At 52.4% G+C, this 13,191-nt stretch overlaps 1 protein-coding gene across 1 annotated transcript in view; it reads right to left on the minus strand.

The window, feature by feature from the left end:
* The window catches only part of adamts16 (ADAM metallopeptidase with thrombospondin type 1 motif, 16), a 359,351-nt gene that overhangs the window by 251,826 nt on the left and 94,334 nt on the right, over nt 1-13,191 (minus strand). Inside the window, exon 4 of the mRNA XM_072509492.1 lies at nt 10,439-10,724. Coding sequence (XP_072365593.1) covers nt 10,439-10,724 — 286 coding nt within the window. The remainder of the gene's footprint in view (nt 1-10,438; nt 10,725-13,191) is intronic.

The raw sequence follows: 13,191 nt of genomic DNA on the forward strand, positions 1-13,191 counted from the left end.
TTTCCTGAATGCAGTGTAGCCATGTGTGGTTATCATACTGCTCTGGACTTCACTGAACTTCCAGCTTCCTCTACACACCACAGGGGATCATGTAGCATTGTGAAGAAGCCACGTGCTCCAGGTAACCCTTCCTTTTCAAAGGTGCAGTGCCTAAAAAAGGAAACCATGATGTGGAGATGCCGGCGTTGGATTGGGGTGAGCACAGTACGAAGTCTTACAACACCAGGTTAAAGTCCAACAGGTTTGTTTCGATGTCACTAGCTTTCGGAGCGCTGCTCCTTCCTCAGGTGAATGAAGAGGTATGTTCCAGAAACACATATATAGACAAATTCAAAGATGCCAAACAATGCTCGGAATGCCCTCGTACGAACGGGATATGGCACTCGACTCATCGATCAACAGTTCCAACGCGCCACAGCGAAAAACCGGACCGACCTCTTCAGAAGACAAACATGGGACACAACCGACAGAATACCCTTCGTCGTCCAGTACTTCCCCGGAGCGGAGAAACTACGCCATCTTCTTCACAGCCTTCAACACGTCATTGATGATGATGAACATCTTGCCAAGGTCATCCCCACACCCCCACTACTTGCCTTCAAACAACCGCGCAACCTCAAACGAACCATTGTGTGCAGCAAACTACCCAGTCTTCAGAACAGTGACCACGACACCACACAACCCTGTCATGGCAATCTCTGCAAGACGTGCCAGATCATCGACATGGATACCACTATTACACGTGAGAACACCACCCACCAGGTACGCGGTACATACTCGTGCGACTCGGCCAACGTTGTCTACCTCATACGCTGCAGGAAAGGATGTCCCGAAGCGTGGTACATTGGCGAGACCATGCAGACGCTGCGACAACGAATGAACGGACATCGCGCAACAATCACCAGGCAGGAATGCTCCCTTCCAGTCGGGGAACACTTCAGCAGTCAAGGGCATTCAGCCTCTGATCTCCGGGTAAGCGTTCTCCAAGGCGGCCTTCAGGACCCGCGACAACGCAGAATCGCCGAGCAGAAACTTATAGCCAAGTTCCGCACACATGAGTGCGGCCTCAACCGGGAACTGGGATTCATGTCACATTACATTCATCCCCCACCATCTGGCCTGCGAAATCCTACCAACTGTCCTGGCTTGAGACAATTCACACCTCTTTAACCTGGGGTTACCCCATCTCTGGATCTGTAAAGATTTAATCACCTGCTAATGCTCGCATTCCTAGCATTGTTTGGCATCTTTGAATTTGTCTATATATGTGTTTCTGGAACAGACCTCTTCATTCACCTGAGGAAGGAGCAGCGCTCCGAAAGCTAGTGACATCGAAACAAACCTGTTGGACTTTAACCTGGTGTTGTAAGATTTCGTACTGTAAAAAAGGAAAGTTGCAGCAGTACACTGCGGAATATGGGCGGCACGGTAGCACACTGTTGCTTCACAGCGCCAGGATCCCAGGTTCGATTCCCGGCTTGGGTCACTGTCGGTGTGGAATCTGCACGTTCTCCCCGTGACGATGTGGGTTTCCTCCGGGTGCTCCGTTTTCCGACTACAAGTCTTGAAAGTCATGTTTGTTAGGTGAATTGAACATTCTGAATTCTCCCTCGGTGTACCCGAACAGGTGCCGGAATGTGGCGACTACGTGATTTTCACAGTAACTTAATGTAAGTCTACTTGTGACAATAATAAAGATTATTATTATTATAAAGCTGATTTTAGCACTGAAGGAGGAGGAGAATTGCACACCAGGAAAAGCTTCCTTCTTCAGTGATGCTGCCCTGGACATACTAGTCAGAGAGATGGCAGCTAGGAAGGAGGCCATGTTCCTGCCAGTGATCAGGATGCCGTCAAGACTGAGTCTCTGAAGAAAATTGGAACACATGGAAATTGTGGCTAATGCTCAGAGTGAGGCATACAATACATGGCGGCATTGACTTTCCCTGGGAGGTCAAGGTGAGTGAATGTAACTACACGTTGAAGCCACACCACCCATCTCTCAAACTGCCCATTAAAGCATGCACCCATCACTCACCCAGCAACATACCCTAACACTCAGGACTCACCATGAAAATTCTGATATTATACCTCGCCCAGCATTCATTGACCCACTCTGCCAGTGTCTCTCTTGTTACCGCTCAACCAGCCACTCAGATGACTGTCACCCCATGCAGGTTAATGCAGTACAAAGCTGGGCCCTTTGCCTAGACCCGTTTCAAGGGCATCCTTCAAGGCCATATCCCATCTCCCCCAGTGAAAGTGCACCAATTACACTGCAGTCACTGGGGTAGTACTGCGTAAAAAGCATTAGGCCAAGCAAAAATATCTATATGACACTGGATGCACAAGGATGATTAAGTTTTTTTTTGTTATTGATGTAATGCTGATTGCGTGAAGAAGTTTAGTGAAGGTTTTTGCTCTTGGTGTTTACGAAGTTATGTAGGCCATGGGGACTTTGTGATGGGGTATCTGAAATGGATGTACTAAGCTTCACAAAATGGTCCCTCTCACTATGTCCCAGCATATATGGTCTCCTTATTCCCAGGCGGCCTCCAGATCCTCGGGATTAGTGACTGGAACATCATAATTGCGAGGATGTAGAGCCCAACACCACACACATGAAAAACATCTTGGCTGTGTACTGACAGAGATCCCCTCAAGTGATTTGTTAGCAGTGAGTTGGCTTGTTCTTGGTGTTGTGGGTGGCTGCATGGCTCTGGCCCAGGCCTTCTGACCATAGAGGGATGGTATAGGGCGGGGTCATGGCCTTTTGAAAGTGGCAATCTGCGCAGCTAGTCTATTGCCTCACTTAGAGGCCTGAAGACTGTGGGATTGCTGACTGGCGAACAATGAAAATATTGAGAGTGCTGACAGCATGGTGGCCATGCACGGAGATGAATTTCTTAGTATGTCTCACAACAGCAAATTGACAATCCCCCAACATGACCCCCAAAACCCCCCAACTTACCTGCTGGGGGACCCTCGAGACCCCGCACTCCATCTCATAAGGGCAGGGCACCCCCGGGCCCGATCCCCAGCAATGGAAAAATGCCACCTTGCACCATGGCACTGACAGCCTGGCACCCAGTCAATACCCCTGCCAACCTGACAGTGCTACATGGGGACCCTGGCAGTATCAGGCTTACACCCAGGTGACACTGCTAGAGTGCCTGGGTGGCACTGGCAGGATGCCAAGCTGGCTGTGCCAAGGTGCCCGGATGGCAGTGTCAGGGTGCCACCCTGCCCAAAGGCTGAGCATTCGGGGTCTCCAATCGCCTGCTATGCCTGATCCCCGTTTGTGGGAATCTCCATCACTTTTCTCTCTAGAGGCAGCACAGTAGCACAGTGGTTAGCACTGCTGCCTCACAGCTCCAGGGACCCGGGTTCAATTCCGGCCTCGGATGACTGTCTGTGTGGAGTTTGCACTTTCTCCCCGTGTCTGCGTGGGTTTCCTCCAGGTGCTCCAGTTTCCTCCCACAGTCCAAAGATGTGCAGGATTGACCATGCCAAATTGCCCATGAGTGTCCAAAAGATTAGATGGAGTTACTGGGTCATGGGAATAGTGTGGCGGCGAGGGTTGAAGTAGGGTGCTCTTTCCAAGGACCAGTGCTGACATGATGGGCCGAATGGCCTCCTTTTGCACTGCAGGGATCCTGGCCGCGATTCTCCGCTCCAGCGACAGAGTGCGGGCGCCGGTGGGAAAACGGGCGAGTTTTACCTCGCTGCCAGTGCCCGTTCCGAGACGGCATTCTCTGGCCTACAAGGGTGCTAGCAGGGGCGTGACGGGAAGCACGGGGGCACGGCTTCGGAGCAGCGTCGGAGACTCGGCGCCACGTAAATGACGCGGCGCCGCAGTGCACAACAGGCGAGGCAAATGGCTGCAGCCACCCATACAAGCCGCGTTGGCCCTGTGCCCTATGCACCCATGCCAACATAGACCCAACTGCATGCAGTGGACTGCCTAACAATGCTGTAATTCCTCCCACCCCCAGGAAAAGAGCGCCCATTACCAACGGGAGCGAACCCGAACCGGAGGGGGTGAACCTGACCTGCGCCAGCTCACCGTGCACGAGCAGAGGGCACTGGACATAGCCGGTGCACCCGAGGACCGGGAAATTGCCAATGCCAAGGTCGGGGGCGTGCCACCAAGTGAGATTCCCCCCCCTGCCTGGCCCCCTCCCTCCTCGGCCCTCTCCCCCCTCAGCCCTTCCCCTTCAGCCCTCCCCCCTCTGCCCTCCCCCCTCTGCCCTCCCCCCTCAGCCATACCGCGAACCACACACCCCTGCACCTGTCTAACCATGATGGTATATTGTGTGTTGCAGGGCCACACGGTGACCGACCTGGAGCACCCGGCGGACACCGCCCGCATCCAGCACCTGGACGGCCAGCCGACGCAGACCAACCGGGCACATCTGGCAGACACGGCGCGCATCCAGCGCCAGGGTCGCCAGCCCACAGGGACTATCGCAGCAACGGGGAGGGCAGCTCCAACAACAGCTCCCCGGCCCAGTCCAGTGATGACACGACGACCTAGGACACAAGCACACTGGGGACAGACAGACACGACCACACAGGACACTAGCACACAGAGGACAGACGGACACAACACGACCACAACGGACACCAGCACACGGGACAGACGGACACGGCACGACACCAACACGGAGGGAACGGACAGACAGGACAGGGCACCCCAGGGGACCCCCGACCACAGGTCCAATGAAGACAGAGGTTGCGTCACAGCTATCTCCTCCACCCCCGCCATCGCAGAGACTCTCACCTCGGTTGGCCATGTTAGTGGAGAGGCATCTGGGACACTAACTGGTGCGCAGCACACAGCCTCTCCGGTACAGCAGGTGGAGGTAGGAGCAGCCGAGGGGCCGGACGGTGGTAGGGCAGCCCAGCCCCGGTATACACCTGTCGCCCGGACGGGTCCCGGGTCCCTGGAGTTCACCCGCCCACCCATAGACCCGATGAAGTCGGGAACCCAGGGGCGTGAGAAGGTGACGGCCGGCTTCCAGCACCTACAGACGCAAGTGCAGGAGTGCATCCGCGTCCAGGAGCAGGAAATTGTGCCGGTCGTGAATGCCACACAGGCCAACACCGCATGGTGGCGACGGTGTCGGGCATAGGTCTGAGCCTGCAAGGCCTGGGCTATCCGGGCACAGGCCTCCATGGCAAGGGAAAGGGTTGCCGTCGCACAGGAAGCCATGGGCCAGAGCCAGCTGAACATCGCAGAGGCGCTCAACAACCAGGCCCAGTCCCAGCAGGCCACGGCCCAGTCCCAGCAGGCCATGGCTCAGTCCCAGCAGGCCATGGCCCAGTATCTGCAGGCCTCAGCCCAGTCCCAGCAGGCCATGGACCAGTCTCTGCAGGCCTCAGCCCAGTCCCAGCAGGCCATGGCCCAGTCTCTGCAGGCCTCAGCCCAGTCCCAGCAGGCTACGGCCCAGTATCTGCAGGCCTCAGCCCAGTCCCAGCAGGCCATGGCCTAGTCTCTGCAGGCCATCGCTGATAGCACCAGCGCCACTGGCCGGGTGATGGACGGCGTTGCAGAGCCAGACACGGATGACGCAGTCCCTGAGCTCCATGGCTGTGAACATCCAGACCCTGGTCGATACCAGCGCGTGCCTCCAAGACTGGCAGCGCCAGGTGATGATGGTGCCCCAGGTGCTGGATCCGCCCGCACCCCCATCCCATGGAGAGCCCCGGGCACGCCACGAGGGGGGGCGGGGGGGGGGGGGGCTGCTGGGGCCAGTCCTGGGTGCCCCTGCAGGGGGGTCCCGGAACCCCACGCCACTTCCACCCACCCTCCCCACCGCCCCGGTGCACCTGGTGGGCTGCGGGCAGAACAGGGTGGCACCATGCCATCCCAATTGCCCGAGGTGCGGCCTGGCCCATCCAGACCGGGCAGCCCCAGGAAGCGGCCGCCGACGGGGCCCCCGGTCACAGGGCAGGAATCCACCTCCAGTTCTGCTGTACCATCTGGGGGAACACCTAGACGTAGAAAGGGAGACACTGATGAGTAAGTTGACATGGGTGCGGGGCACAGAATAGTTAGATGGGCTAGGGCACATGTACAGGACGTCTGTTATTAAACACATTCCACACCTATGTGAGCTGCCTCTGTACTCTGTCCGATGCGTGCGGGGGTGGGGCGGGGACTGTATGCCAGTGTGTGTGAGGAGTGCTGCAATAGAGGTTGGGCTCCGGTGCGTGTGACCTGCCCCCCCCCCCCCCCAACACCGTTCCCCCACGCCAGCCCGCACCCAGCCATACGACAGGGTCATGAGATGCAGTGTCAGGGCTGCGTGCAGAGTGGAGGGTCATGATGTGGCCATGAGTCATACATTGTCGAACGATGTCTGGCTCAGAGCCCATCGCAGAGCAGGCTGTCATCATCGTCCATGCCTTGTAGCAGACCCGCGTACACCATCGACCGTGCCCCCATCCCGTTGTGCCGCAGGCGGATGTGTCATGGAGGGGTGGTGTGCATGTGGGTGTTGTGGTGGTGGTGGGGGTGGGGGAGGTGAGGGTGGTCATCCGTTGGGGAGGTGCCGAACCCGCTGCCTGTGCCCATACCCATCACTGCTGCCGACCACCGTGGTCGCCAAAATAGGCAGCTACCAGCGCCTGCCGTGCATCCTGGCCCAGCCGGCGGCGCCGGGCAGCCTCGTGTTCCCATCCATCCCCCATGTCCCGTGCATCGACTCCCGTCCTGCCAGCCCCCTCATCTGGAGAGGAGTTCCCCTCATCCTGACCCTCCGCCTCCTCCAGCACATCACCCTTCTGTTGGGCTATGTTGTGCAGGACGCAGCAGACCACAACGATGCGGCCGACCCTCTCAGACGGGTACTGGAGGGCCCCTCCAGAGCGGTCCAGGCATCTTGAGCAGCCCAAGGCACCTCCCGATCACACGCCTGGTCGCTGCATGGGCATCGTTGTAGCGTTGCGCCGCGTCGGTCTGTGGCCTCCGTATAGGCGTCATCAGCCACGACCACAATGGGTAACCCCTGTCGCCCAGCAACCAGCCCCACAGCCCGGGGTGGGGGGTGTCCCTCGAACATGGCAGGAATGAACGATTGAGACAGTATAAAGGAGTCATGTACACTGCCAGGTTACCTGGCACAGACGTGCAGGATTGTCATCCTGTGGTAGCAGACAACCTGCACGTTCATCGAATGTGTACACTTCCTATTTAGGCACATGGTCCTTTCCTCCGACGTGGGCTGCATGGCGATGTGCACTTCATCGATCGCCCCCTGCACCATGGGCATCTGGGAAACAGCGGCGAACCCGCTGCGTGGGCATCCTGGTGGGCGCGGTCTGCAGGGAACTGTATGAACCGGTCCGCGATGTCATACAGGGCGTCAGTGACGGCCCGGATGCACCTGTGTACCGATGGCTGCGAGATGCCAGTCAGGTCCCCACTCGGCGACTGGAAAGACCCCGTCGCGAAGAAGTTGAGGGCGACCCTCACCTTGACGGACACCGGGATGGCATGTCCACCCCCAGTCCCGCGTGGTGCCAGATGTTCCATCAGATGGCAGATGTGGGCGACGGTCTCGCGGCTCATTCGCAGTCTCCTCCTGCACACCCTGTCCGGGATGTCCTCGAAGGACATGCGGGGCCCGTACACATGGTGTCGCATCGGATGCCTCCGTGGCCATGGCACAGCCTCCTCCTCCTCCACATCCCCGTGCTGTGGCTCCCGCACGGCATGGTGCCCCTCCTGCACCTCTCGGGCATGCGGCACTGTGGCCTGGGCGGCTTGCACGTGCCCCACTGCAGCTCGCTGCTCTTTAGCAGGCTCCACCACCTCCCTGCCACGCCCATGCTCCAGCTCCCACTGGGCCTCATGCAGGGCAGCAGCTCCCGCCACGGCGGCCAACTACGCTGGAAGGTGGCGGAACATTGTACGATCTGTAGGGGGTGGGAGTAGACAGGGTTTCATCATTGGTATATCCCCCTTCATGACCAGGTGCCATGGGCAGCATGGCAGGCCCGGTTGCCAGCACACGCCCCACCCCCGCCCCCTCGGTGCCCTGGCACCTGTCGGCCGTGCCTCCTGTCAGGCCCACTGTCCGCTGGCATTGCCCTCATGGTGGGGCTGACATGTGTGCCGCCCTGGAGCCACCCGCCGATGGGTGCCGCCTTTCTGGGGGGGGGGGGGGGGGTCTGACATGCGTCAGGGTGGCCGGGCCCCGTGGGCCACGACGGTGGACGGGCTGGGTGGATGACCACGTGTCCGCCATCATGGCGGGCCGTGGCCCTCCCGCAGCCTTCCGCGCTCCCACTGCCCCCACCGCCATCCCATCTCCCCCACCCCCAGCCGCGGATTTGTGGGGCCACCCCCACCACCACCTCACCTCCCCCCACCACCTCACCTCCCCCCACCCACCCCCCCACCTTTCCCACCCCCACCAACGGATGTGTGGGGCCACCCACACCACCATCCCATCACCCCACCTCCCCCCACCCCGGCACCGGATGTGTTGGACCTCCCTGCCCCCCCCCCCCCCCCAAGCCTCCCCACACCACCCGCAGACACAGCCATCCCGCTGCCCGTCCCGGGGTCCCCATGCCCAACGGCGTCCGGCTGGCGCTGTTTTATAGCATGATGGAACGGCGCCGGCAGGACTTCGGCCCATCCGGCCCAGAGAATCGCCGCTACGGCCGTTTGCGGCGATTCACCGTGCGGCCCGGCACCATTCGCGTGCGCCCATTTTCACAGGGGTGGGAGAATCGCGTCCCGGCGTTGGGCCGGCATGGCGTGATTCGCGCGGCGCTGCGGCGATTCTCCCACCCGGTGGGGGTTCAGAGAATCCCGCCCCCTATGATTCTTTGCGGCAACAAAGAAATCTAACATAATTTTGAATGACAATATACATTCTGAAGTTCAGAAAGTAACTTTCCATAAAATTATTTATTCATGAAAATATGACAAGATTAACATCACTTTTATATCCTTTTCTCCATATGTTGCTTTATTATTCAAATTAAGCATTCTATATTCAATATTCACATTTATAGCATTCAAAATGCAGTTATCTATTTTGAGTGTAAACCAGATTTATCTGTGCACTTTCCCAACACCAGCTATTATAAAATAGAATTAAATACAAGGCACCATCACTACAATACTGAAAATGAAAGCAAAGACCAGGATACAGTGGCATCCATCATCACAGACTTCAATCTGGAATGGTAAACTTTAGCTCAAGCTTCCTATCTTTTTTGCAATGTGATAGCTTGAAGTAATAAGTAGGAAAACAGTAACAGTGGGTTTCAATGGAAGCTGAAAGTATCAAATCTAAAATTAAATTTCTTCTGCATATTGCTTATCCCAATCTAAGTCTACAATTATTCAGTAGCTTCTACTTAGTTAAGCAAAATAAAACCACAACCATTTTGCATAACTCGTCTGATGGCCTCTGTGCACAAGCTGACAGGTTGTCATCCTTGTAACCTTCCGGAACTGTAGTTATATTATGAAACCATCTTGTACAACCTTGAAAACAAATTAAATCTGTCTATTATCATAATTCTACAAAACAATAGAATAATTTCTCAGTGGCAGTTGTTTTTGAATTGAAACCTTAACCTCTATTTCAAGTGCAATTTCAGAAAGTTTTGATATGCCAAAGGAATTAATGGCCACTTTGTTATCTTCTGATATTAAGCTGTGAGCAAATGCGAGTGAATAAAGTCATCGAGTTAGTCTTGCACCAGAGACTTTCTGGCTTTGTTAAGCTAAACAAAAGACCCCTCCAATTCTTAAGTTAACATTTGTATTTTCCTATCTCCAACCTATCGACTGCTTCTTCACTTTCCTGGTGTACTCAATCCTTTGCATCCTGTGACAAATTTTATGCAGCCCACCTACTGATTATAGCAAAAAAAAATGTTCTCCTCCAGTTAAAGTAATAAGCACCAAGCATAAACAGAAAGAGAAATTGTAAAAATTGACTTTGAATGTTAACTGCCGAGTGTATAAATAGTGGAGACAACATTTTTTGTCCTCCAGCGGCGGGTTTGAAAGCAGGGAGGCATCTAATCGGGCAGAAGGGTACGGGGTGGGGACCCCACCACTTTCCCAACTCTCCCTAATTAAATTTGGGGTGGGAAGGCTTGTGGACAGACTTCCTGTCCAGATACTAATTGAGGCCCATAATGGGACAATTAATGCAATCAAATAAGACACTGTGGCATCTCCCCCCCCCCGTCATGAACATTAAATTCTGCCTTCAGAGTGACCGCTTGGCAATAATTTAGAATTGGGTTCAGCTGATGAACAAATATTCTCTGACCTTCAGTTCAAAGAGTATGAAATCATTGAGTTCTTCAATACAATTACTATACTGCCATTATTTAATCACTCAATACATTAAAAAAAAACGAAATGTGACTAAGAAAAGAAAATAATTCCCTTACATACATTTCTTGCGTCTTCCGCAGTAGTGCTGCTTTTGAAGCGGTCCATGCTTGTAATCATTACGGCGCCGGTGTTGATGACGATATTTAAAATCATAATGTCCAATTTCCATAGACCTCTGGTGCATGGTTACCTCATTATTTTGAAGATGCACTTTGGGCTCTGCAGATCTCTTATAGAGGACATGCGGATGGTGCCCTTCAGGCGCTGTGTAATTGTGCTTAAGTGCGACGTGCTGAGGTAGAGGTGTCAAAAAGTAATCTGCTTCTTCTGTCCTTATCAAACCTGACTAGAAAGAAAAAGAAATACAAGAGATTTTTTTAAAAATTTGCATACCAAATTTACAGCTTGTGGACACCTTTGATAACGGATGATAAACTGGATTAATACTTCTAGAAGTACAAAATAACTGCAAGATAGAACACCAAAGATCAGTGACATGGTCAAGTTTAGACAATATAATTACTTCCTGCAATAAATGCACTCTAGGATACACAAAACAGAAAAAGTATTTTAACTGATAATCATGTGCAGTAATCCAATGTCTTGTCATAATACTGTTGTAACTTTTCTGGGATTATAGCAAGAATCAAAATCAGTGCTTCAGAATGTGATTTCTGAATAACTGCAGTGTAATTATTATACATTAGTTATTATCCTATTTACTAATTATGGCATCTTTTTTGGAATTGTAGAGATTAAGCGGAGCTTCTTAGGCTGCAAGTGACCTGCAAACAATCCTTCAAACTGCTTTTAAAAAAATTTCTTTTCACATTGAATATTCAAAGCCAAATACACTTTTTGGGTTAGCATATTTAAAGGGTTTTGGTTCTCTTTACAATGGGCCCCTACTCATTTTAGCAACAGCAACAAGGGCTTGCCGAGCTAACATCTCCTGCCTCGACAGGTGGAATGAAGAGCAGCAATGTCACTGGGAGTCAGCACAGCATAGTTAATTCACCCTGACCTTGGAGAAGAGACAAGGGTCACAGTGAAGTTGGGTTGGACCAGCAGGAAGATGCTCCACCTAATTCACCTCCAGCAACAATCTCACTCTTAAAGAAACACTCCCATCTTCAATTTCCTCAAATCTTTCTTCATAATCCTGTTTTCAGGCAGCGGGAATAACAGAGTGCAGAGAATCGAGAAGGGGACCTAAAACAGCTTTTACGCTAGTGGGATTTCCCCACTCGATTGTCCCTTTCCCCCGCCAGTGAGGTAACAGGATTCCCGTCAATGCATGGCAGGAACCCCATTTTAATATATTTAAATATAATCAGTGGGCCTCCCTGCTGCAAAATAATCCCAAATGTACCCCCCCCCCGACCCAAGAGTTAGGAGTTATACGTAGATGGATGTCAATGATATTTAAGTATTAACTATATTGGTTAAATATGCAGGTAATAAAAATCATTCAGGCCTGTCTGAAGTTGTCAGCCACCAGTGCATTTTACAGCCACTGTATGGCATGGATGCATTGTTCCCTGACATACCCATTGCATCACTCTCAGCTCCCTCTTTGAATCTCTCCAATCATGTTTCTGCTCCTCCCAAATCATCCTACCTAGATTCACAAACAATATTCTCCGTGTGTCCATGATTAATTTGCGTCTTACTTAATTTCTCCGCAGCTTTTGAATTGATCAACCACTTTGCCGATTATGCGCAGGAAGTTATTCATTTTTCCAAAGTATGCTAATTTCTATTAACTTAAAAATTGTATGAGGAATTTTACTTGACACTGTGTAAATTATTAAAATACTTCACAGTACAGTTAGGTACATTATGAGTTGCACAGCACTTGCCAAAACCAACACAGATGGCTGTTGGAATTAAGCATTCCAGGGCTTCACATTATGGAGATCACAAATTATCCAATTCTTTGCCATTCATTTTTAGAACAGAAAGTAAATCTACATATTATTATGGCATTTAACCAACATATCTCTCTCTGCTGTTTGTTTATTGTTAAGAAAATATTCAATGGTATCGAGCGAATAGGACTTTTAAAATGTCAAATTTTCAAACATAGAATCATATAATTTACAGTGCAGAAGGAGGCCATTCGGCCCACCGAGTCTGCACCCGCCCTTGGAAAGAGCACCCCGCTCAAGCCCATGCCTCCACCCTATCCCCGTAACCCAGTAACCCCACCCAACCTTTTTTGGACACTAAGGGCAATTTAGCATGGCCAATCCACCTAACCTGCACTTCTTTGGACTGTGGGAGGAAACTGGAGCACCCGGAGGAAACCCACGCAGACATGGGGAGAAAGTGCAAACTCCACACAGGCAGTGACCCAAGCCGGGAATCGAACCTGGGACCCTGGAGATGTGAAGCAACTGTGCAGCCATGCCACCCGCATATTGGATACTCAGATATAATTTGGGTATAGATTCAAGTGCTAGTAATGAGTACTCTCCCCATGACATTTTAAAAATAAATCGATATAATAAATACATTTACTAGCAATTCACAGGAAGTATGTATATAGTTTCTCTCTATGCACTTGGCAGTGTACAAAGATCGCCCTCAAAAGATTGTCCTTGTAATACAGTACTTTTGTATTCTAATATTGACCATTGTACCACATGTAGACTGTAGGTTGCAGATGCTTCATGTTAGTACACTAGTGAGGTCCTTGATTCATGTAGGTGGCTGCACATGTAAAAGTGCCTTCAAACAGGTCTAAATTTCAGAACTAGGATATCCAAAATACAACCGATGCCCTTTAGAAGGTCTAAAACTGCCCGAGT

This window comes from Scyliorhinus torazame, chromosome 6 (assembly GCF_047496885.1).
Source record: "Scyliorhinus torazame isolate Kashiwa2021f chromosome 6, sScyTor2.1, whole genome shotgun sequence".
In the NCBI taxonomy this organism is placed as follows: domain Eukaryota; kingdom Metazoa; phylum Chordata; class Chondrichthyes; order Carcharhiniformes; family Scyliorhinidae; genus Scyliorhinus; species Scyliorhinus torazame.